This window comes from Pelobates fuscus, chromosome 5 (genome assembly GCF_036172605.1).
Source record: "Pelobates fuscus isolate aPelFus1 chromosome 5, aPelFus1.pri, whole genome shotgun sequence".
Lineage (NCBI taxonomy): Eukaryota > Metazoa > Chordata > Amphibia > Anura > Pelobatidae > Pelobates > Pelobates fuscus.
In genome coordinates, this window is record NC_086321.1 from 177,317,279 (window position 1) to 177,342,980 (window position 25,702).

Sequence of the window (25,702 nt, forward strand, 5' to 3'; positions counted from 1 at the left end):
CTTAGTGGCAGAGCTATAAGCACTAGAGATAATATTGCGCTCGTATTATTCCGACTCTCTCACAGTTTTATGAGTTACTGGGCCACTGTTAGCATTGATTTCTGAGAGCCAAATACATTTAGTTCAATAAAACCTTGTAATCCAAGCCAAGACTGAGACGAGCGGTTCATCTCTTGTGCTTAGAACTCTTATGGTCTCTGCGCTTGTCCCAACGTCGGACGTTAGATGCGTAGTTGTCATGGCAACCACCTCCGTGTACGGAAGAGCTGCAGGTAAAGCGGGCTACGAATTGTATTGCTGTAACTTTCCATATATCACATTGACTCAACCATTATCCCCACACAAGCAGAGCCAGCACGGGATAAGGAGCGGATGGGGACACCGTGTAATATTGACACATAAAGGGGAGCTAGGGGGGAGTGACACACACAAAGATGTTGGGGGTTGAGTTCAATTTTTCATTAAAGGGATACTTCGAAGCACTATAACCAAGAAACCACTCTAAGTACAATAATCTTTAGTATTTACTTTATTTACGTATTAAGGTAATTTGATTGTTCTACAGCCCAGAGTAATCTCAAATTGATATCACTAATATTGTCTAAAATGCACAGTTAAAGGGATAGTCTAAGCACTAAAAACACTACAGTAGTAGTAGTAGTGCTATTGCAATGATTATAGTACCAACAGTCCTCTAGAACTATCCTATGGAGGCAGTCAAACCATTTACTTCTGCTTTAACATATCACTGCTGACTAGAAGGACCTTGACAAGTTCTGGCAAGTGTCACACCATTTGTAAACACATGTATCTCTCAGCCATTCCTTGTATGTGTAACTTAGAAATCCTGACTCCTGTTCTAGCAGTATAGTTAGCAGATTTGAAGCCTGGCAGGATAATTCTCTAAAATATTGTCGGGAATTGATAGTGCATTATAAGTGAATTAAGATTTTAATCTGCAGTGGATGAACTGAAAACATAGCTGACTTGAAGTATGTTTCCAGTTTTTTCTCTATAAAATTTGCCTAAACTCTGTCTAAAATTTCTAAATCTTTTTGAATTCTTGACAAGTCACGCTTCAGTAAATTACCTTTACAGTGTATTTTAACATGCAAAATGTTTTTACTCAAATGTATGCATCTATGCAAAATTGTCTATGTAAAGTGTGTTGTATACATTACTTTATAAACGTATCTGTCTGACTAAAAATGTTGTGCATTTATTTCTCAAATAGGTTTTCCATGATCATGGTGTTGTAGTTCCTGTTTTATGCAGTTCGCTTATATTTGCTTTGGAGTTAGTCAAAATGATGAACATGTTGGGAGATCGCACATGCATGGACAGCTTGAGGAAGGACATCACTGACCTGCAGGGTACCCTGGTAGATGTGTTCTCAAGAGTTGGGGCAGTCCGGTACCCTTCGTGGAAATTTCCAGATAAAACATCCTGTGACCTGGACCTAGTGCAGTTGTTAGAGACATATGACTATGTTGAAGATGAACATGAGTTCACACAGCTATCACATGTTGTTCTACTTGAGCTGGTCATCGACAGGTATATTCCATATGACAAACATTTTGCTACAAGAATTTAGGGCATGGGTGGAGTAATATTTGACACCTCAGCTGATTACCGCTGAGACTAGATTACAAGATGTTTAAACAACACTTGGCTGGCTAAGCATCTTGGGAACTGGAGTCCACAACAGAAAGGCAATGACCCTTTATTAAATATTTGAAGTGAAGCAGCACAATTAATCATAACTGATGGCGTATGATATAGAGACATCTTCAAACCACAACAGACGGAAGAATTAATTTTGTTACCAGTCAAATAAATCAGTATTTCTTAATTCAGGTGTATTAATAATTACTTTAAAACTGTAAAATGCAGGAGAACATAGAAAAATATTTAAATCAGTGCTGAATGACCATTGACACTTGCCATCCCTTAAAACTTAACTGTATACTACTCCCGAAGAAGAATAAGGACTGTAAACATATATTAACATATCAGATCTGTGTCAAATGGGTGCAGGCATTCTCCAAGCACTATGGAAAAATAGATTTTCTATATTAAATGGTTAGCACCATTTTATCAGGCTGTTGACCAAAGTAATTTTGCTTCTTGTTGTGGTTTGCAGATATATTTTAGCTGAATTGCCACCAGTTCCAATTGATTGTGCTGCTGTCAGGGCTCCGCAGGCGGCTGTAAGGGGAGGCTGCAATCCACTTGCAGCACTCACCCTCAGTCCTTCGCCGCGGTCTCCCCTTCCCCTACCTGTCGGCGAGTGGCGTCCTCACAGCTCTATACGCCGCTCGCGTCCTCCTCGCCTCCCAGCGGCAGCATGGATAACGCTGCACGCTGGGAGCCTGCACATTTATACGAACGCCGGGATCAGTCACGTGACCAGGCGTTAAAGCCACAGTACCATAATCACAGTGGGAGGTGTAAATATCTCCCACATGTGATTGTTAATTCTGATTGGAAGTTATCCAATCAGAATTAACCACAGGATTTATATACTTACCTTTCCTGTCTCTCAGTGCCCTGTTGTGGTCTTGTGATACCTGTATTGCAGTCTGCTTGTGTTTCTCTCTGGTTACCGATTACTTGGCTTGTTATTCCGATTTTCCTGTAATCTCCATTCCTTTGACCTCGGCTTGTTTCTCGTTCTCCTGTTTTCTGGTTCCCTTTACTTGGCTTGTCTCCTGACTATTCTTAGTTTGCTTAACCCGGCCATTCTAAGGACCGGTACAGCACCCTTTACTTTCTGTGACCTGTTAGCGTGTTAGGTTCTCGAATCGTGACATTACAACAGGGCCACCATGGAACCTGCTGACATTCCACAGCTGTTAGTGAATCAGGAGGCTAGAATGGATGGTTTAGACCACCGTATGGATCAGTTTGCCCAGGCTTTACAAACCATACTGGCTCGTACTGCCCACTTGCAACCTGCCGTTCAAGAAGCTGTTGCTGCTGTGCCAGAACCCATTCCCGATCCAGTACCCGTTCCTGCTCACGTGGTTCACATGACACCACCACAGCGCTATAGCGGTGATCCAGCATTATGTCGTGGTTTCCTCAACCAAATTGATATTCATTTGGTGATGAATCCTCGTTCCTACCGCACTGATAGAACCAAAATTGCTTTTTTGATTAACCACCTGTCCGGGAGAGCTTTAGCATGGGCTAATCCCATGTGGGAGAATACTTCCCCAATGTCCTTTGCAGACTTTTTGACAGCTTTCAAACGCACATTTGATCAACCCGGTAGGGTTGCTTCTGCTGGCAAAGCTCTGCTTAGGGTCCGACAAGGTAATAGATCAGTAGCGGATTATACTATTGAATTCCGCACTCTAGCAGCTGAAGTGGTTTGGAATAACGACGCCCTCGTAACAGCCTTTCAGGAGGGTTTGGCCGCTTAGATATTAGATGAGATAGCATCCAGGGAATTGCCTGTTTTTCTGGATGATGTAATAGATTATATCATTCTTATCGACAACCGTATTAGAGAGAGGCGTAGACAAAGACAGATGAATACACAGGTGCTACCTGCTTTACCCAGTACTGCATTACTAGCATTACCTCCTCCTAGACAACCATCTCCCGAACCCATGCAATTGGGTGCTATAGGGTAAACTGAAGCTGAAAGGGCATATCGCAGAAGGGAGGGGTTATGCCTTTATTGTGGAAAGAGGGGGCATCTCTGAAGAACCTGCCCTAATCTGCTGGGAAACTTCAGCACCTAAGGCCTAGAGAGGTGTCGGCCTCGGGTGTAATTACCTTTTCTCCTCATGTGTCCATCTCTAGACCGTTTATTACGGTTACTTTTTTTGGTCAATCAAACCACTATAACAACCAAAGCCTTGATCGATTCAGGTGCTGCAGACAACCTTATGGATGAGAACTTTGCTAAAACCGCAGCCTTGACTCTGATCCAAAAGGCCACACCCTTGGCCGTTGAGGCCATAGATGGTAGACCACTTAAAAAAACCCTGGTGACCCATGAAACCCAAGAAATGGTTATGACCGTGGGTGCCTTGCATAGGGAAAGGTTAACCATCCAAATAATTGACTCCCCTACTGCTTCCATCGTTCTGGGGTTTCCCTGGTTAGTTAAACACAACCCAGTACTTGATTGGGGTTGTTTAGATATTGTCACGACAGTGACCCCTTCACACAGCATGAAACCCACAGGAAGACGGTTATTGGACCTTAGAATGGCCGGACTAGCGTCTGAGAATAGTTAAAGGAATAGCCAGAGGTCAAGGGATTACGGAAGACGGGCACACGATTATCCAAGCCAAGTAACGGGAAACCAGAAAACAGAATAGTCAGAGAGATAGCCAAGGGTCAAATACCAAGAAGGACAAGCAGAAATAAATAGCACTAGGGGACTTTAAACAAGAACCAAACTAGGGCATCTGACAAGTGTCACGATAGCCCTTTTATAGTGTGGGTTCTTTGACTTTAATTTTGAAGCCACGCCGCCAAAAAGTCCAGGAGCGTGGCCTTGTTTGAATTTTGGCGGCACTTTCATTCTGACCATAAAGGTGGGCATGTTCCGAGCGGCCGGCATCAGAAGGACTGAGCCGCCTCCCAGAAGTATGGAAGGAGGACACCGCGCTGGCCTTGCCTCCTTCCATGCGTATACCTAACACCTTTCACACCTCCCTTTTGAAGCCCTTGCTCTGTAATCGGTTCTCTGGCCCTCTCAGGCATCCCGCTTCCCTCCGCGCGGTCTCCAGTGACGTGTATGAGGTAGCTGCTCTCCTTGATTCTCGTTTCTCTCAAGGTCAGTTGCAGTATCTGGTGGATTGGAAGGGTTACGGCCCTGAGGAGCACTCTTGGGTTTCTGTCTCTGATTAAAATGCGCCCTCTTTGACCGCTCCTTTCATGCGCGATTTCCTTTGAAGCCTTTGGCTTCTCGCCCTCCGGGCGGTCCTCGAGGGGGGGGGTTATGTCAGGGCTTTGCCCTTTTTTTTTTTTACACAGGGGGCAGGATCAGCACTGATCCGTCTCCCTGCACTTCACAGTGAACCCGGAAGTGCAGGGAGGCGGAAGGTGAGTATACTAAGCACATGTGCTCGCTCTGACATGCTGTCAGAGCGAGCACATGTGCTGGGACAGCCCGATCCGGTGCTCCCGGTCTGCCTCTAATACAAAGGCAGACCGGAGCACCATTAACCCTGCGATCGCGGCGATCTGGGGTTAATTTTACCGCGTGACGGACAAGGTCCGTCACCCGTCGTTAAGGGTATCCCATATGGTTTTCTTGTTTGTACATTGGTTAATACAAGATCATCTCCTGGGACGTGATCATTGGGAAGCTGTCCCTTTTGATTCAATAGATAAGTATATTATATACTTGTTAATCACTACATTCACATTCACATTGTGGTGTCAGTTTGTTTTGTTTGCGCTTCAGTAGGGATACATGAAACGTATAAGGTATACGCAGTGAGGCTGGGAAGAGCCAGAGAATAAGACACATGATTAATCCTGCAAATTATTCGAAAGGGACCAATAAACCTCGGTGTAAACTTCATGCTAGGAACCTTGAGTTTAATATTCCGTGTGGAGAGCCATACCCTACCTCTTATCAGTTTGCATTTTTAAATGAGCAGCAGCTGTTTCCAAAGCCATGTGGACCTTAGTCCAAGTCTCACATATACATGTGAGATGGTCTTCCAGAGCGGAAATAGCAGTGTCAGAGAATATCAAAGGGAGGACAGTAGGATGACGACCGCTGTTAACAAAAAATGGACTATGTCCAGATAAGTCATGGGTTGCATTATATCTGGCGAATTCGACCCATGGTAGCATATCAGATCAGTTTTCCTGAGTGCCATTAATAAAACATCTCAAATATTGTTCCAATGATTGGTTGGCTCTCTCAGCTGCACCATTGGTTTGAGGATGGTATAAAGACGAAAACGATAATTCTATACCCAACTGTTTGTTAAATGTTCTCCAAAATCGAGACACATATTGGAAACCCCTGTCTGACACAATATTAAGCAGAATACCATGTAATCTAACTATTTCGCGTATAACTATATGAGTCAGCTCTTGGGAAGAAGGGATTTTTTTGAGCGTAACAAAGAGTGTCATTTTAGAAACGCGGTCAACAACCATTAGGATGGAGTTATAACGTCAAGGCAGACCACCTAAGGAGGTCTGCCTTGATGTTGGCAGACGGGCAATCCCTCCAATGGCCATTGGAGTAACTAAATGACCTCCATTTATTTAAATATACATAGGGATTTAGGAGAGAGCGCAGGTAAGATTTTCTTTGGTTTCTACTGTATGTATTGGGGCTGATGTGTACTGTAGTCGTTGCTGCTGCCTAGGAGTGATGGGAGTAAGCTCAGGACTTGTTTTTTTTTTTGTATTTGTATTCACTTTTTGGATCAATGTTACAATGCTGCTGCCCATCCCATGTGATCCCTATTAAGGGTTAATAAGTATATAGGGGTGTATACAAAAAAAAATACCACTCTCTGTCTCATTAGAGATATCTTTGCCAGAGGCTCAAGGAAGCAAGGTGAAAGGTCCGTGTAGGACCCACCTAAGGGGGTCTGCCTTGACGTTGGCAGACGGGAATTCCCTCCAATGGCCATTGGAGTAACTAAATGACCTCCATTTGTTTAACCCCTTAAGGACACATGACATGTGTGACATATCATGATTCCCTTTTATTCCAGAAGTTTGGTCCTTAAGGGGTTAAATATACATAGGTAACTTTTTCTTTGGTTTTTACCTTGTGTATCAGTCAGAGGCATGTCACAGGCTGGCGTCACATTGCAGGGTATTGGGGACACTCCTACCAACTCTCAGCTTGTCCCCAGAGATTCTCACGCCAGCTGTGATAACACCGCCTCCTTTTATGAGGCGGCTAATAAACGCTGACGTCATGGCGCTAAGCACGCCGCGTCCCGCCAAGGTTTTTGAACGAGAACAGTTTGGGGGCATGGTTACCTACTTAACTGAACACTGTATTTAAAGAGAAACCAGGAAGAAACTAATTTCCCTGTTGTGGTTCTTGTTTGACCCAAGAGCATGTATTCCGTATTGGTATTCTTGTATTCTGACTTTGGCTTTGTTTGACTATTCCTCCTTCTGTGTTCCTTTGACCCCGGCTATTGCATTATCGTTGATCCTGATTTCTGGTACCCTTGACCTCAGCTCACTATTTGACTATTCTTTGTGTGTATAGTGTTAGTCCGGCCATCCTAAGGTCTGGTATACATTACTAGTATATGCATTCTGCGTGTAGGATCCCCGAACGTTCCTGACACCTCTCTTGCCACAGTATAAACAGAGGCCTTCTTTTCTCCTGAACTACTTCTCTGCCTCTGACAGTCTCATAGCCCCTAACTGCATAGGTTCAGACTGCACAGAAGGGCCAGGGACAACAGGATTGGAGAAGCGAGGTGCCAGTGACATATTCATACATCTGGTTCTATTTCTAGTTGGCTCCCTGTTCCTAAGTCGGTTATCAATATGCATCACATAAGTGATGTATTCATTTAACCTCCCTGATAGTTCTTTGGCTGCAATCTCATCAAGGATAGCTTCGTATAATCCCTCTGCAAATGCAGTGATTAATGCGTTATTCGTCCAGTCTACCAGAGTGCGGAATTCTATGGCATAATCTGAGACAGAACGGTTCCCTTTTTCGATACGCATTATGGCAGTGGAAGCATTGTTCTCTCTTCCCAATGGTTCAATCATTAATTTGATTTCCGCAAGAAATTCCTGGTAATTATGGGCAGCAGTCCTATTACTCTCCCATAATGGATTGGCCCAAGCTAAGGCTTTACCTTTCAGTTGGTTCATTAAGTACCCAATTTTAGCTCTATCCGTGGGAAAGACCCAGGTGAGGCTTTCAATATGGTACTCAATCTGTTTAAGGAATCCCCGACATTCTTGAGTATTACCTTCAAATGCAGGGGTGGAGATAGGGAGATAGTAGGTGCCTTATACACTATAGGTGTAGGTATAGCAGGCGGGGGTGTACCTGCCGGAGGAACTTCAGGCTGCAAATTACCTATATACTTATTAGTAGCGTATTGAAAGCCTGGGAATTGTCAGAATACTAGCCGAGGTCAGGGACACAGAATGAGACATAACAATGGGGAAAGCCAAAAGTCAAGGATACCAGAAATCAGGGAAGTCAAAATAAAGTCAGATACCAGAAAAGCACGATCAGGAACACACTCTCGGATAACCAGCTAGTGGAAACCACGACAGGGCACTGACCAAAAGGTAATTTGGGTTTAAAAAACCCTCTTGAGGCTGTAATTGTCTTTCTCTGGCCTCTGACCCCAAAATGTGCGTGCACGTCTATGACTAGACATCGCACGCACGTTGGCGCCTTCTTTGATGTGTGCGAAGATGAGTTTCCTATTAAAACCGGAACCGCAGCGGCCGGTGTCTCTAGGAACATTGTACTTGCTGGGGACCGTAACGGAAGGAGGTCGGGCAGCGGTTTGCCGCCACCAAGGTAAGTATACAAAATCTCTGTCGGCGTGGCTGCTTAGTTTATGTGCGGCCCACGCCAGCAGAAGAACTGGGAGCCGTGACCGTTTTGTCTGAATATCTGAGCATTCTGTGGTCAAAATAAGCAATAATGCAGTTGCATAAAGAGCCAAAAAAAAGCTTTTTCTATAAAAAGCTTTTTTTTACTATATGCTTATGATTTTTTTTTATTATTATTGTAAGTGATTTTGTGTATTTATTTTGGAAATTGTGTTTGGTTTTCTTTTGTTGTTTCATTCTTTATATATAATTGACATCATCATTAAAAACTAATTGAATAGAGAAAAAATACTGACTTCATTGATCAACAGGTTGCTGCTCCTTCTTCAGAGTTTCAGCACATACACAGACCTAATAAGTAGTGAGAAAGACCTCCCCCCTGCACGTGACCAGGGATCTTCTATGTCCATTGGCCTGGCAGTCCGCAAGTCCTGGACCAGCATGCTGAAACTGGGATCTGCTTACCAACAATCAGTGAGTGAATGATTGAGAGACCTCTACAGTTATAATCTGCTATTAAACATTACATATATATATTTGTGTGTAAACACTCAAATAAATACATTTTCTGGGCAGTCTCTGTTATTGCAGTGCAGCCTTGCAGAGGTTTTTAGACCCTTGACAAATCCTCTCATTTTACTGAAAACAGACTTTTGTTCGTAGGATACTTTATCTGAAAACATTTAAAATCAGAAATAATTATTTTAAGGCGACAGTGGTTTTATGGTCAAATATGCTGTTTGTAAGAATGTTCCTGCGCTGGGATTTCCACGTTTACCTAATGCTTCTGCCTGTGAGACATTAACGTAACAAGCATTTATTTTTTAATTTTTTTAAAAGTAAAGTCCAACCATATATAATGAACATCCCAGTGAACACTGTTTGGATAATTAACTGGAACTCATCATGGCTACATATCACCACCCAGATACTGCCTAGAATATATCTTCAAAAACTTAGCAAAAGCAGAAGACTTGTGTGAGACTTGCTGCCAGCACACAGCTCATCAGCAAGGCTTGGGAATCTCGTGAGAATTGGTGGAGCAAAATACAGAGCAATACTGCAGGAGAACCTTTTTCAATCTGTTGAAAAGCTTCAACTTTAAATATATTTTAAAGGGGAGCTGTCAACAAATTTTTACTTCTCGTTTTTTTAAGTTTATTACATTTAATGATATTATAGATTTTTTTTAAATGCTGCCTATTGATTGTTTTGATAACATTTCACTTTTTACCTGACTGAGCAGCTTTGTTGGATCAGACTAAACTGTTATCTGACCAACTGCTGCTCAACCTAAATTGCCTGCTGCGTGGAACGGTTGCAATATCATTGTTTCATGTTAATATTTCAAAATGTAATAAACTTTTTTAAAGGGAGAAGTTAAAATTCGATGAGTGTTCCTTTTTTTTAGGTTTAGATTTTGAAAGCATGTAAAACAAAAGCCATAAGTTTACCTGTAATCCAGCTCCGACACATTCTCTTCTCTGCAGACGATCCCCCCCACTGTGAAAGCGTCCATAATTATGATCTCTGGTCCAATCCAATACTTATTATAGAGAAGCATTGTGTATCTACTGTTTACAAGTGGTAAGCAATAGACCCAGCCAATCCCATGCTTTTCTTTTAGAAGCATTGCATACAATGCTTCTCTATGAGATGCCTTAGTCACATTTGGCATCATGCTGTTCATGTTTATGCCAAATGTGAAGAAATTTGACAATCAAAGGTCTTAAGGAGGAATCACCTCTAGTGGCTGCTTGACAACCCCTATATGTGTGTTTTTGGCCAAATGTAAAATGGCAATGTTTTACATTTTAAAAGAAAAAGGTCGTTATCTCTGCACTAAAATCATTACATTAACAAGGTTATTCACTAAACTCTGAATTGTCGCAAACTACATCTGAATGGAAAAACCGAGGTAAAGAAAAATAGCTGATCTAGAAAAATTCTCCAGCTCAGACAAAGTAACAATTTGGCTATTTTTGTCTTAATGTTTCCTTTTAAATTGAATTTGGGAAAATTTGGAATTTAGGGAATAACTGCAAACTGTAGTGATTTTGGTGCTTCAACTATCCCTTGGAGCTTGAGAAAAAGTTCACCAACGTGCAGTAAAATGATCTCTAAAGGTAAAAACAACTTTGGAATTGCTGAAGAGCAAAATCATGAATATCCAACTGCGGCCCAATCAATTCTTTGGAGAATCTGTTGAACTATTTGAAAAGTGCAGTCCACATGTGCCACCCAACCAACAGGAACCACCTGGAGAAAGAAAAATGGTCAAAAGACAGGCACGAGTTCAGTTTTTCTTTATCTATCTACTTAGAAATAACTAATTTTAACTTTATTATATACTCTTAGAGCAGAGGAATTTGCAATGAATATATTGTTTGGGCATTTGTAAGAGGAAATTTTTTTTTTTTGTAATTCTTTATTTTTGCGTGCAAGTGGGTAACAGATAGTCGAACCATGCCTCGGTAGCATTGGCAAGATAGTTAGTCAGACAAAACATACAGTTTACAATGCATTAGATTGTACTGCACAATTTTTTGAACTATAATGGAAAGAACAGGCTAAGCAGTGCATGTCTAGAAAAACTATTAAAAGAGAGGTACACGACTGTGACAAGTCTTAGACCTGGTGTACAAATTAATAAAGTAGCTTGTAAATCGAGTTGATGTCCCTGTGTAGTAATATTCAGCAACTAAGTTATAGAATGTATGGTGAACAGCATAGTGTGTCAACAAAAAGCAAGAACAGGTATAGTATATGATATGATAACATGGCTTCTTCTATGATGTATGCCAAAATGAACTGATTATAAGAGAGCTTGCTCATAATGATAGCCTAACGTTGCGTACTGGGCTGCGCGTTCGCAGACATTAGACAAATTCAGGTGCATGTCTAGCTTAAGCATTGTAGTGTGTCCATGAGTAAGTCTGGCTAGCTAGTCTGTGAGTCAGATGAAAAAGCTCAGATTAAGAAGCACATTTATATATATATATAGTAACAGGTTAAAAAGCCGCGGGATATCCCTAGACAGTAGTAACCATGCTATAACATGAGGTTGATATACTATGGGGCGTCAGAAGTTTATACCAGGTAGAAAGCGTGCTCTGAATTTTAGGTAACAGATTTTGAGATTACAGTAGATTATTATCATCGTTAGTGATGGACATGCTAGACTTGGTTTGTATACATTCTAGAGTGTCCCGCTTAGACAGGTAGGCAATATGCATTAACATTTAACTGAGTGTAAGCTGCCGCTGGTGACTGTAAGGTTGTAGGGTCGCAGGCTTAGTTAGGATAGCTATGAAAGTAAGTTTAGTGAGCAAGTTATAAACAAAACGCTAGAACTTAAGAGTGATAGGGGTTAAACATGTTGAGTCAGAATTTAGCAGATTATAATCATCAATAAGACCGTTAGGCAGCCTGGTAGCCGCTGGGGCCTAGGTCAATCATGACAAGGTAATAAGATGGTGTCCCGCAATAGCATTGGAGACTCAGATGTTAGGTGCTTAGTCCGATGCAGGGACAGAGTATGTTATGTATAGGTCCATGTCCATGGGTGTTGGCTCGTTACATTTGTCCGTCAGGTTATGTGGGTACTGCCGGGTCGTCTGCGTCGATTTCATCACCGGAGCTGGCCAACAGGCAGACCGGGTCTTACCTCCCTTTCATCCGATGCCCAGTCTGTAGGGAGGTGTGCGGTCACGTTGCCGTGGGTTTATGCAGCCCCCGGGGGGAAGACTCCTCTGCTCTCTGCTGGAGCCCCTCGGTTCGGAGGAAATTATTTTTAATTCAGAAAAATGTGATCATTTTCAACAAATTGGAATCCTTTTGTATTGTTTTTGCACTGTATTTACCTAAACCTTAATTATTTTTCATCACAACTTTCTAAAAATTCATCAATAACTGCAGCAAACAAAATACTTTGTACCATTCACATACAAATTCCAGAGGCATTGTTAAAGCATTCCAGATTTTCTTCCTGTGCCAATTTTGCTTGTTACTACAGTAAGGTTACGAGCTGAGGCATCAGGCATGTCTGCCTTACTCTAAGTTAAGCCACATCACAGTTGAAGCTTACTGCTTCATGAGTGCTGCTGCTTATCACCAAAGAGGAACCCCAATTATAAATTGAAGCATGACATCACTGTCAGTACACACATGCTCACAGCTAGCTTTCTCTTCATTGTACCTGATAGCCACATCACCAATATGCTTTTTTTAATTTAACATTTATAAAAGATCCCCCTGAGTTTCCTTCTTGTATATGACTTATTTGTGGTTTTAGAGCAAAATTGGGAGACTGGTGGTTGTTGTTTGGGTGGCACTCTTTGTGTAGTGTATTCATTCACCCTGTCATCTCCGTGGAGATAGTAATACCATGACGTGCTAGTATTAATGTACACTATTAGAGGTTTTTTCCTATAGTGTTGCTATACTTATATACAGATAAAATTGTACAAAGATACTCCCAATCCCAATTGCTCAACATTGGTGGAGGAAGTGTCATACCAAGAGCTCAAACAGGTGATCCTTCCATTGCATGATAAACTGCAAGATGACCCTGCTTTTACCCCACTGACCTTTCCCTTGCTAATCAGTTTTTCCTCCCTTATTAGCAATTACTCTCACAATATTAAGCATCTCTTTGATAACTTCTCCTTACTTTGCCTTGCCTTACCCCTCCTTATACTAACCCCACAGCTAACAGTTTTTCAAACTATTTTTACTGACAACATTGTTCATTTAAGGAACAATTCTCGTCACTTCATTCCTCACACTCTAAACCATTGCAGAAATTACTCTGGGAGTATACGAGGCTGTAACAGTTGTGGTGCTTGGAGTGTTCCTTTAGTGTGTTCTATGCTTCTCTATGGGGATTTTCAAAACGCTGGACGTTCTCATAGAATGTGACGGCAGATAAGAACCATTCGGCCCATCTAGTCTGCCTCATGCAAAGCATAAAAACATTCAGCGTCATTAAACTCTGTGAAAAGCAAGGGATCACCTTTAGTGGCTGTCTAAGAGAAAGCTGCTACAGACAGTCTCTCTGAAACTGCAATGTTTTACATCGCAGGGTTAAGGAGACAGAAACATTGCACTCAGACCACTTCAATGAGTGTCCCTTTAACACACATATTCAGTTGCTCGTTTTCTTCTGGTGTTCTGCCCATCTCCCTTAAACATTCAACTGTCAACTGTCACTCTTATCCTACAAAAAGCCATTTCTCAACTCAGCTGCTCCATCTAACTACAGTCCTTTATCCTCACTCCCTTTTGTAATGTCATATACCAGGACTCTCCCCTAGAATTCAATACTTTGAAGAGACCCTTGAAACTTATCTCCGCAGACAAGCCTATTTCCCTTCCTGGGAAATTTCCATTATTTAAAGCTGTATACTCCCTCTCTTTTAACATAGGCTCTATGTCTACTCTACTGTCCTACCTTCCAAATATACTGCTTTCCACTCACTCACCTGTTAACGTGTTCACTGCATTGCTGTACCTCTTGTCTTTCTACCTGATCTCCTCTAGATTTTAAACTCCTTTGAGCAGGGTCAACAATAACATCTTCTAACATTTGGTGTTGCTTCTTTTTTATGTGCTGCTTTGTCCCGAACGGAGAAGCTTTGGTGATAGATGTACAGTGTGTCCAGTTTTTTTGTAGTTTTTTTTTCTTCTGTTTCCCCCAATTTGTTTATTGTTTGTAGCCTATTTTTCCCCCTGTGTGTCAATAGATTTTATTAGCATTTGTGTGGTCAGATCAATAAACAGCACTTTCATTGAGCTTCCTGGTGAAATTTATTTGATATCATCTGAGTGCAGGTTTATTTATTTTTTTTGCTGTTGTATTTCTACATTAAAATTGTAAAGCCCCACGGAACTTGTTAGTACTTTATAAATGGTAACAATAATAATATATACATTTGTTTATTAATTTGTAGAAGTCTGATAAGAAAATAAATACATCAAAAGAAAAGGAGACATCAAAGGAAACATCTAGACGCGTGTCTTCATCCAGATGCCAATCTACCCCCACTTCTCAAAACAGAATTGAGACCCCCGCTTTGAGAGGATCCCAAAACTGCATTGCTTGGGATACTCGCACAATAGGCTGCCAGACCATGGAGTCTTCCCTAGTGCCATGCGATGCATGTGACATAGCTCAAAGCAGTCTACGAGAAGTCAGTGATGCCATAATTAACGTATGCAAAGATCAAAACCTGCCCTGTTCCCTCTCCAAAATTAAAGAAAGACTCAACCCAATGGGTATTCTGTCACCTAATGAGATGCGTTACTGGGCAAGTGAAGAAAGTAAGGACATGGCACGTATAAGCAAACACCTGTCTGAGCTCAAACAGGTGATCCTTCCATTGCAGGATCAGCTGCAAGCTGCCAGTGTAGAAAAAGATAAGCTGCAGCAAAATATAGAGAGTGAAAAGAAGCAGATACAAGCCCACCGAGAGGAGATGCAGAGACAGCTAAAAGAGAATGAGAGGCATATGCAGGAAAAAGAGCACCAGCGCAAGGAAGACATGAATAAAATGGAGAAGGATAAGGAAGAGCTGAGGAAAGGTACATGACTGATATAAATAAAAACTAGTATATGAGGGTTGTGGGTACATTTACAGATTAACCATAGTAAACATTTATGCATTCAATGCAGGAGCTGCAGTTCTTGGAGAGCGAGTTTCCATTCTTAAAGAAGAGCTGAAATCCCAGCACAGCATTATCCGAGACCTGGGTGAGTACTGATAGTAATGGAAATGTAACTGTAAAAGAGAATTAGTCTTTATTCATTTTAAAAGGACATGTGAGCATCCAGTCCTTTGATATGACGGAACATATGAAGGTAGCAAGAAACATTAGTAGTGCAGTTATTAGGATTGCACCACAAATGTGGTATATAAGTAGTTGGGCTTAAAGCCTTCATCAGATTCCATAGTGAATGCCTGGGTGTTTGCATTCGAAAGTCCTGTGATTATTGAAAACTGTGCTCAAGAGTCTGTAAATGAGAGACAAGAGACAACATTATGCTTCTGTGTTAAAGGAACTTATGTTGTTATATGTGTATTAGAATTGGCAAAAGAGCAACTTGTGTGTGAGATGCAGAGCATGGTGAATAAAGAGAAAGTGACAGAGCTGGAGCATAAAGTGAACGAATTGAGAAGTCATCTTGATACAACAATGCAGCTCCTAAAAGATTCAGAGGAGCATGTGTCCAAAGAGAGAGCTCGCATAGAAAGTCTAGAAAACCATAAAGAGGTGAGTGGGTAATTTGTATTTACATTTGTGTTAGTAGAAATATGTACATAAATTCTGCAATCTCAGGAAGTGTGTATGTCTCCAAGGTCACTAATCTGTTGGCCTATCCTATTAACCAAGCCTTGTGCTAGGCTGTAAGTATTTGTCAAGTTGATTTTAACAAATTTATTGAACACAGAAAAAAAAAGTATTAACAAGGTGTAGTCAGTGTGTATGGTGCAAGCAAATGCTCCCATTTACAAGTACTATTATTTTGCTTCAACTAGTCTTTGCAGGTGAAGCAGAAATCACTACTACAGCAGCTAGACCGATTAGCCCAACAATGCGAAGACTTGCAGGGCAGCCTGGGAGATGCAGAGGAGGAGAAAACAAGCTTGGAGGAGCAAATGGAAAAACTGGAGAATGAGAAGGAAAACCTAAAGTGCCAACTTGAAGAGAAGCAGGTATAAGTTATTTCTTGTACTGGTTGGTTCAGTATGTTGGGAATAATGCCATCTGATCACATCTCATGCATAACATTAATAATACTAAAAGCCTCAGCTCACTATGTGAAGGAAGTGTTCTAAACTACAACCACGCTGTAATAACTAGCTAGAGCAACACTCTAGGCCTTTTTTTGGTTTCTTAATATTTTCATTCCGCAAACGCCCCAACTTAATTTGAAAAAGATTTTTCAGATGCCTAGGCATGAGTTTGGTCACTTGAGTTTAGAAGTGCTACAATAGAGAACAGGTCCACTGACCATGCAGATATTTACCTATTTAGTCATTTTTTTTCTTTATAAATTGGTGGGAATGGATAACATGGAGTGGAGCCCAGAAGGGACTGGGAATGCTTTATAGAACTGATTATAGTATTACACATGTCTGCCTTTTCTTGACATAGAAACATAGAATGTGACAGCAGATAAGAACCATTCGGCCGATCTAGTCTGTCCAATTTTCTAAATACTCTCATTAGGTCCCTTGCCTTATCTTATAGTGAGGATAGCCTTATGCCTATCCCACGCATGCTTAAACTCCTTTACTGTGTTAACCTCTACTTCAGCTGGAAGTCTATTCCATGCATCCACTACCCTCTCAGTAAAGTAATACTTCCTGATATTATTTTTAAGACGTGGCAATTCAGGTAATTTCTTAGCTTTTCTGTACTCTTTCTTGTTTAGGAGGTAGTGAAACAGCTCCAGCAACAGAAACAGAGACTGGAGAAGTCCATTTCTGGCACGGAGAGCAAACTGAGAGAACTGGAAGTTGATCTCCAAGAGCAAAGAGAAAAGGCCAGATTACTGGTATCTTATCCTGACTTAAACACCCCCCCAGTGTTTGAAAGTAAGTCGAGCAATAGAATATGTAGTTTTTAATATTTTGGCCTTCGTGTATACCTCTTTAGGCCTGAAAACCTCTTCAGATCTGTCTTCAGCCAATGCTTCTTAAAATGATGGCATAATTAATTGCATTAGGATCAGTGATATCTCAATATAGCCAATATGGCTGTTTCATTGTACTAGTATTAGCAGCTCTAGGTGCCATAAAAAAGACAACAATAAGGGTGTCTTGTATCTCTGTCTGTCATATGTGTCTATTTGTTATACCAGCTTCTTTGTTATGGTTTTTGCTATTTTGTGGGGGTTTTTACTGTGGATAAAAACATAGTGTTTATGAATTATTTTAGTTGCAATGCATTTATTACTGAACCCATTTTGGAAATTTTGGCATGTTTGTTGTTCTTTCTTGATTTCAAAAGGACAACCCACTGTAATCTGTCAAACCATTATAGCACAGTTTGACAATTGCCTGAGTACCGCTAGGCATCTGTCCTGCTTCCAGTCTACTTGAGCTTTTGAAGCCAGATGTCAATTTTGTGCAAGACTGAAACTCATTAATTGACTGAAAGATCTCTGGGCCAATGAGTTTCTATCGTAAATCAAACTTGACAGGTTAAGGTTCAAAGTAGCTAGGGACTCTTGGAACCATAAGCTGCTGTTCTGTGTTTCAAAGTTAAATAATATTATGGAAACAATTTGCATTGGGCTGACCAATAAGAGTTCTAAAATGTGTCTCATGTTTTGTTAGGTTAAAGTGACTTTCTTTAAATGTGCCACCTTGTATTTAAGTTGTATGTGGCTCTTTTTTACTTTTTTTGTTCAAAACAAATTTAGTTTAATGAAGTATTTTCTGTTTCTGTATGTGTGGCCATAGCCACACCTCCCCTGGCTGTGACTGACACAGATTGCATGAAAAACAAAATGGTTTCATTTTCAATCAGATGTAACTTTAAAGGTTTTTATGTCCTGCTCTGTAAATTGAACTTTAATTACATATAGGGTACATCTGCATGATTTATCAAGCTATTAACAGAGCAGGAGATAAGAACTTTTTTAAATTAAACAGAATTTTAATAAGGGAAGTGTAAACATTAGATGACTCTTCACAGGAAGTTTAGGAAGGCTGGACTAAGGCTACATAAACAAAGCAATTTAACTCCTAAATGGCAGAGAATTTAGCAGTAAGACTACAGGGACATGATCTATACACCAAAACTGCCTCATTAAGCAAAAGTTGTTTTGGTGACTATAGTGTCCCTTTGAAGGGACACTATAGTCACCTGAACAACATTAGCTTAATGAAGCAGTTTTGGTGTATAGAACATGCCCCTGCAGCCTCACTGCTCATTCCTCTGCCATTTAGGGGTTAAATCCCTTTGTTTATGTACCCTAGTCACACCTCCCTGCATGTGACTTGCACAGCCTTCCATAAACACTTCCTGTAAAGAGAGCCCTATTTAGGCTTTCTTTATTGCAAGTTCTGTTTAATTAATATTTTCTTATCCCCTGCTATGTTAATAGCTTGCTAGACCCTGCAAGAGCCTCCTGTATGTGATTAAAGTTCAATTTAGAGATTGAGATACAATTATTTAAGGTAAATCACATCTGTTTGAAAGTGAAACCAGTTTTTTTTTTCATGCAGGCTCTGTCAATCATAGCCAGGGGAGGTGTGGCTAGGGCTGCATAAACAGGAATAAAGAGATTTAACTCCTAAATTACAGTGAATTGAGCAGTGAAATTGCAGGGGAATGATCTATACACTGCTTTATTTAGCTAAAGTAATTTAGGTGACTATAGTGTTCCTTATCGCCTAAGTCGTATTTTTTTTTTTTTTTTTTTTAAAGCTGTGGACAAATTGACCCATACATCATTAATATCAGTGTCTTATTTGGGAAGTGGGGTGTTTTGAGGTTTTAATATCTACCTGCCCATATGGCAAAAATTCAACTGTCATAAAACAGAGCTCAACTGCATCCTAATGTAAGGTAAATGAAGGAGAGTTAAGGAAAAAGACATATAATTGAATGTGTAGAAATGCCAAAGAATTTGCCATGGGAAAAATAAACTGACAATAGTTACTTGTTCCTATAATTAGTCTTTCTTTCCAGAAATAATCTGTTTTTGAGCTTTAAATTGAATAGTATAACTGCGATGTTCTTTTCAAACACAGATTAAAGAACTAAGAGACTAAATAACTTTTAAATATTAAAGCAATCTTGATTTAGACTTAGTGTTTCATTCTATGTCATTTTAATGCTAAATGAATCCTTTAAACCCTAATAATAACAACTATTATTTATAGTTCTGTTTATTGTCGGGTGAATAAAAATATGTTACAATTGGAAGAATTTGTACCTTAAAGACTATTGTTGAAGCTTTGTTGTTCACTTTTCATACCTATGTGAAACATCATTCCCACTCTCTGCAGGCACTGGTGATATAGCAGAAGATATGGATAAACAGCTCCAAGCCAATAGTATCCGCATCAACATTTTAGAGGAGGAGAATTCTAGACTAAGAGCCAATCTGTTCAAGCTTAAAGAAAAGGATCAGCTGGGCCAGCTTAGGGTGAGCTTTGATGCACAACGCTATTACCACTAACAGGCAACACTATTCATCTGCACACACAGAAAACATTGACACCCAAAGAATTTAAAGAAGTATAATGCCTTCTATTATATCAGTAAAAGTGATATTCGTAATATACTTAACAAATTTTGATTGTGTTTTAGAAATAAGAACAAAAAAAATGAAAATAGACAGATCGACCAAATAAAACATAAGGCTCTAGATGGAACATAATATGGTGTTTAACATAGGTGTGGTTATGGTGCTTGTGGACGACCGATATCATGCTTTCACTTTTAACATGTTTTTACAATGTTCCATTGTAGAGCATATTCTGGAAGACAAATTATAAGCAAAGAAATAAATAAGCGATTGTGTCTATTAGATTGATCAGCCAAATACTTTGAATAATAAGACTAATATGACCTTCTTCCCTTTGTCTCTCCAGCTGGTTCCCCAAACTCAGCTCTGGAACCCCCCTCAAACCCCAAAAACAGTAAGCCCAGAATCTCAGCATTTACAAAGCAGCACAAAGTGAGTTTTCTTCACTTGCCCATAATGTCCCTGCTATTCATTAAATTATTATGTCTTCATATATTTCTACATAGTAGTTGGCATGTCTATCTTTCAGTTCTTGTCTTTTTCTTTTACATGTTATCTTTCTAGGACAATATTATTAGTGAATATTCTCTATACCTACATCTGCTTGTGTCTGTCAAAGGGTACCCAGTTACCGGTTGGCAGCCTGGCACGCTGGTAATAATTAGTAGACACTTTATGTGATATATGTACTCATTGAGGTTTATAGGTAAGACTCCATTCTGTATATTACCATATATAGTGGGGTGGGGTGGGGCCTACCTTAAACATCTTGGTAGTGTTCAGACACTGCCATGACTGTAAAGTGCCCAAGAGCATCTGTTTAGCTCTGTTCTGCACTCATTTTGTCTCTTTGCAGCTATTAGTCTCCCTGTGACTATGTGAGCATATACACATTTAAAATATTTGCCTTACTGGGCAGTAGTTGAGTGTGATTCTGACTCTCCACAAGTTATGGAAAATTTTGATATTTTGTCTCCACATTCAAAATTGGTAGCAAATATATGAATACAATAATATGTAAACACTTACAATGTACCTGTGTACTACTGGTTCATTCTATAGATTGGTTAGTTCTATGGTAAGGATACTATACAGGTTAACCTACAGCCGTGCATGCATTTTTACTGCTGTGAGATTTTGTTTGCACTATTTTGTGATTTAGGTGAATGAGTGGTTACTGTATGGAATTTTAAAGGGATTCTCCACTGCCAGAAAAACATATTAGTTTTCCTGGCATTGCAGGACCCTGTAGTGCCCTGCTCCCTCCCACCCCCCATCTCAAGTTGCTGAAGGGGTTAAAACCCCTTCAGTGACCTACTGCAGTCCAGCACCCGATGTCCATCAGCGCTGGTCAGGCTCCGCCTAAGTCAGCCGGCAGGGGAGACCTGCAGGACCCTGTAGTGCCCCGCTCCCTCCCTCCCACCCCACCCCCCCCCCCATCTCAAGTTGCTGAAGGGGTTAAAACTCCGCCTACTCTCTGCCTACGTCAGCCAGCAGGGGAGACCTAATGCGCATGCGCAGCAATAGCCACGCATGCTCATTAGACCTCCCCATAGGAAAGCATTATTCAATGCTTTCCTATGGGGATTTCGGCAACGCTGGAGGTCCTCACATAGCGTGAGGACGTCCAGCGTTGCTTAAAACACTTTTCGTGTTCTATGAACACGGACGTCACTCTACAGCAGGGATGTCGAACATGCGGCCCCCCAGATGTTGCTGAACTACAACTCCCATGATTCTTTCAATGAAACAGCCAGGGAATCATGGGAGTTGTAGTTCAGCAACATCTGGGGGGCCGCATGTTCGACATCCCTGCTCTAGAGGCTGTCTGATAGAAAACTGCTATAATTACACTTGCAGGGTTAAGGGTAGTGGGAGTTGGCACCCAGACCACTCCAATGGGCAGAAGTGGTCTGGGTGCCTGGAGTGTGCCTTTAACCAGTGATGATGTAATTAGACCTTTTTCTGTCAATCTAACAGGGTTTGTCGAATCTGACATTTTTAATATCCTACCATAACTTTTTAATTTGCTGTAACTGAATGCTAATTTAGATGTTCTATGCTTGTTTTGTGAGTAAGATACCTTGTGCTAACACATATGACTATTAATGCTTGTAGAATGTTGTTGGATTCTTAAAAATACAAAAGAGCAGTCTATTTTAACTAGTGCTGCAATATGTGTGCTTACGTAGGAACAGAGTATTTTAGAAGCGATAAGAACCAGTTGGCTGATCTAATTTGCTCGTTGTGAAATATCATGCTTCATTTTATTTATACTTAAAGGAATACTACAGAATCAGGAATACAAACATGTATTCCTGACACTATAATGCTAGAATGCAGCATTAGGTCCCTGGCCCCCTCTCTCCTGTGATTTTACTCATGCCCATGCCGGACCTGTCTTGCTGTGGCTGGCCCTGTCTCTGTGGCTGAGATCATCAATTTTGAGGATCTCAGCCAATCCATTGCTTTCCGCTGCACTGCGCCAATCAGCATGTCCTCATAGAGATGCATTAAATTAATGCATCTCTATGGAAAATGTTCTGCGCTTCCATGCAGAGCATGGAGACACTGAATGTTAGTGCTGTACACTGTGCAGTACTGACCCAGGAAGCACTACTAGCGGCCATTTGAGTGACTGCAACTGGAGTAACTAGGCAGTAGGGATGCACCGAGATGAAAATTCTGGGCCGAAACTTTAAAAAATTCAGGATGCCCTTGGCCGAAAACCGAAACCGAAAAGGACTTTTCCCCAAATGATTTAAAAAAAGTTTACTATAATTTTATTAATTTTAGACCTTTTTAATGAATTTAATTAATATACTATGAAACACTTCCCTTCTCTTTTAGTGCCCCCCCCCCTTTAAATGTTCCTCTCCCCTACCTATTTTTTAGTGTTCCCATAATCTTCTTTTCTCCCCCCCACTCCTGTCCCATAGTGTTCTTTTCTCCCCCCTCCCCTGTCCCATAGTGTTATTTTCTCCGCCCCTCCCCTGTCCCATAGTGTTCTTCCACTCCATCCCCTGTCCCATAGTGTTCTTTTCTCCCCCCTCCCCTGTCCCATAGTGTTCTTCCACTCCATCCCCTGTCCCATAGTGTTCTCCCCCCCTTCCCTTTCCCATAATGTTCTTCTCCCCCCTCCCCTTTCCCATAGCGTTCTTCTCCCCCTCCCCTTTCCCATAGCGTTCTCCCCCCCTCCCCTGTCCCATAGCGTTCTACCCCCTCCCCGGTCCCATAGTATTCTTCCCTTCCCCCTCCCCTGTCCCATAGTATTTTTTCCCCCCTCCCCTTTCCCATAGTCCCATAGTGTTGTCCCCCCTCCCCTGTCCAATAGTGTTCTTCCCCCCTCCCCTGTCCCATAGTGCTCTTTTCTCCCCCCTCATCTGTCCCATAGTGTTCTTTTCTCCCTCCTCATCTGTCCCATAGTGTTCTTTTCTCCCTCCTCATCTGTCCCATAGTGTTCTTTTCTCCCTCCTCATCTGTCCCATAGTGTTCTTTTCTCCCTCCTCATCTGTCCCATAGTGTTCTTTTCTCCCTCCTCATCTGTCCCATAGTGTTCTTTTCTCCCTCCTCATCTGTCCCACAGTGTTCTTTTCTCCCCCTCCCACCCCTGTCCCACAGTGTTCTTTTCACCCCCTCCCACCCCTGTCCCACAGTGTTCTTTTCTCCCCCTCCCACCCCTGTCCCACAGTGTTCTTTTCTCCCCCTCCCACCCCTGTCCCACAGTGTTCTTTTCTCCCCCTCCCACCCCTGTCCCACAGTGTTCTTTTCTCCCCCTCCCACCCCTGTCCCACAGTGTTCTTTTCTCCCCCTCCCACCCCTGTCCCACAGTGTTCTTTCCTCCCCCTCCTACCCCTGTCCCACAGTGTTCTTTCCTCCCCCTCCCACCCCGTCCCACAGTGTTCTTTTCTTCCCCTCCCACCCCTGTCCAACAGTGTTCTTTTCTTCCCCTCCCACCCCTGTCCCACAGTGTTCTTTTCTCCCCCTCCCACCCCTGTCCCACAGTGTTCTTTCCTCCCCCTCCTACCCCTGTCCCACAGTGTTCTTTCCTCCCCCTCCTACCCCTGTCCCACAGTGTTCTTTCCTCCCCCTCCCACAGTGTTCTTTTCTTCCCCTCCCACGCCTGTCCCACAGTGTTAATTTCTCCCCCTCCCACCCCTGTCCCATAGTGTTCATTCCCCCCCCGTCCCATAGTGTTCTTTTCTCCCCCCCCTCCCCTGTCACAGTGTTCTCTCCCCCCCCCACTGTCACAAGTGCAGTATTCTTCACTTTACATGTTATTATTACTATCTTTCAATGTAATATATAATCGTCTGAATTGTTAATGCAAGCATGTTTGCTAAACTATGCACTACAAACATTTTTTATTTTTTTTGGCAAATTTGACCTGTTTTCGTCTGAAACGGGATAGGCCCATTTTCATCCTGAAATTTCGGTGCATCCCTACTAGGCAGCAATGTAAACACTGTATTTTCTCTTAAGAGGCAAAGCTTACAGTGCAAAGGCTGCTGGGACATGCTTTAGTCACAAGAAAAACTACATTAAGCTGTAGTGGTTCTGGATACGTTAGTGTCCCTTTAAGGATAGTATTATGTGCATTTCAAACTTTGCTAAATTCTTTAACTACATGAACCTTTGAGTCTTATCTACTTTCCCCGGAAGGCTACACCTGGTATCTGAAGTTCCTATCCTCTGGTTTATTACTTATTTTATTACTATCTTTTTTTATTCCTTCATCATCAGCTGCCAGTATATTCACATAAGTGTGCATTATTTCTAAATAAATAAATTATCTGATGCTTTTTCTAATATTTCAAAATAATTTTCATGCAAATTTGCTTTCATGCAGGTCAACCACTCCCCAAATGATCTCAGTGGCCTTAGACCAAAACACATCCCATTCCACTTCTAATGGTCACAAGAGGAAAGAGTCTCCTGGAAGTGCAAACCAGGCACTAAGCTTTGTGACATTCCCATCTGAGATGTCTCCCATCGCAGCTTATGGTCGTGTGAAGCAAGTGAAGGGGAGAAATCGGACTTTTAGTTCAGACCGCAAATAACTAGCGAGCTGTAAATCGAATAAATAACAGTTTATTTATTTTGTAATAAGATTCAATCCCACATGCCATCCATACTGTCTGCTGCTGGTTTACTGCATTAATCTATAGTGTATGCAGGAAATAGATTCCAAAGTTTATTGATTAGTTTAGTCTCTACTGAAGGAGATCATTCAAATTCCAGAGAGCAATGACAAGGGATGGACTAATTTTAATTAGACTTAGAAGAAAACTAGCAATTTAATTGTTGAAAAGTAAACAAAACATTTTTTTAATTTCTTTATGACCTGCAATAATACAGATAAATTATTTATCCAGGCCATTAAACAGTTGAATGGATGTATGTTTGCACTTAGCATTATTAATATTTATACTCCACGAGCTAGCAGTGTGTTCTGGAAGTACCAGCATGTCTTCCTTTTTTTTTCCTTTCTGTCTTTCAGTTTTTTATTGTTTATCTCCTCCTCCAGATGTATCCCGTTCTCTCTCACTACTACTAAAATCTGCAATAAAGTTTTGAATTTCCAACACAGTAATATATGGTTGAATGATGGTTTACTATGAACATGTACCAAATAAAGTGGCCTCTGAGTTCATACCTGCTTACACACACATATAGGGTTAGCATTGGGTATAAACCCAATGAATTCATACATCTATCTTTGGATCTATAAATGATAATGTAATAATGTACAGAGATGGACAACAAAGAATCTCCAAGATGAATATTAAAGTATAGATTTGAAAGGAAAACAACAGACAGAATGAGGAAATGTTTTGTTCCTCCTCTTTACGCCCATTGACCAAGTCTTAATAAAAAATGATCAAACAT

The 25,702-nt window shown here is 41.2% G+C and overlaps 1 protein-coding gene across 1 annotated transcript; it reads left to right on the forward strand.

The window, feature by feature from the left end:
* Positions 1-53: 53 nt before the first annotated feature.
* CCDC157 (coiled-coil domain containing 157) lies at positions 54-25,394 on the forward strand. Its single transcript, XM_063454764.1, has 11 exons — positions 54-272; positions 1,235-1,554; positions 8,859-9,021; positions 14,499-15,129; positions 15,221-15,298; positions 15,632-15,819; positions 16,086-16,262; positions 16,985-17,147; positions 19,572-19,711; positions 20,160-20,245; positions 24,663-25,394. The coding sequence occupies exons 2-11, from the start codon at positions 1,307-1,309 to the stop codon at positions 24,871-24,873; spliced, it is 2,085 nt and encodes a 694-aa protein (XP_063310834.1). The 5' UTR covers positions 54-272; positions 1,235-1,306; the 3' UTR covers positions 24,874-25,394.
* Positions 25,395-25,702: the final 308 nt, after the last annotated feature.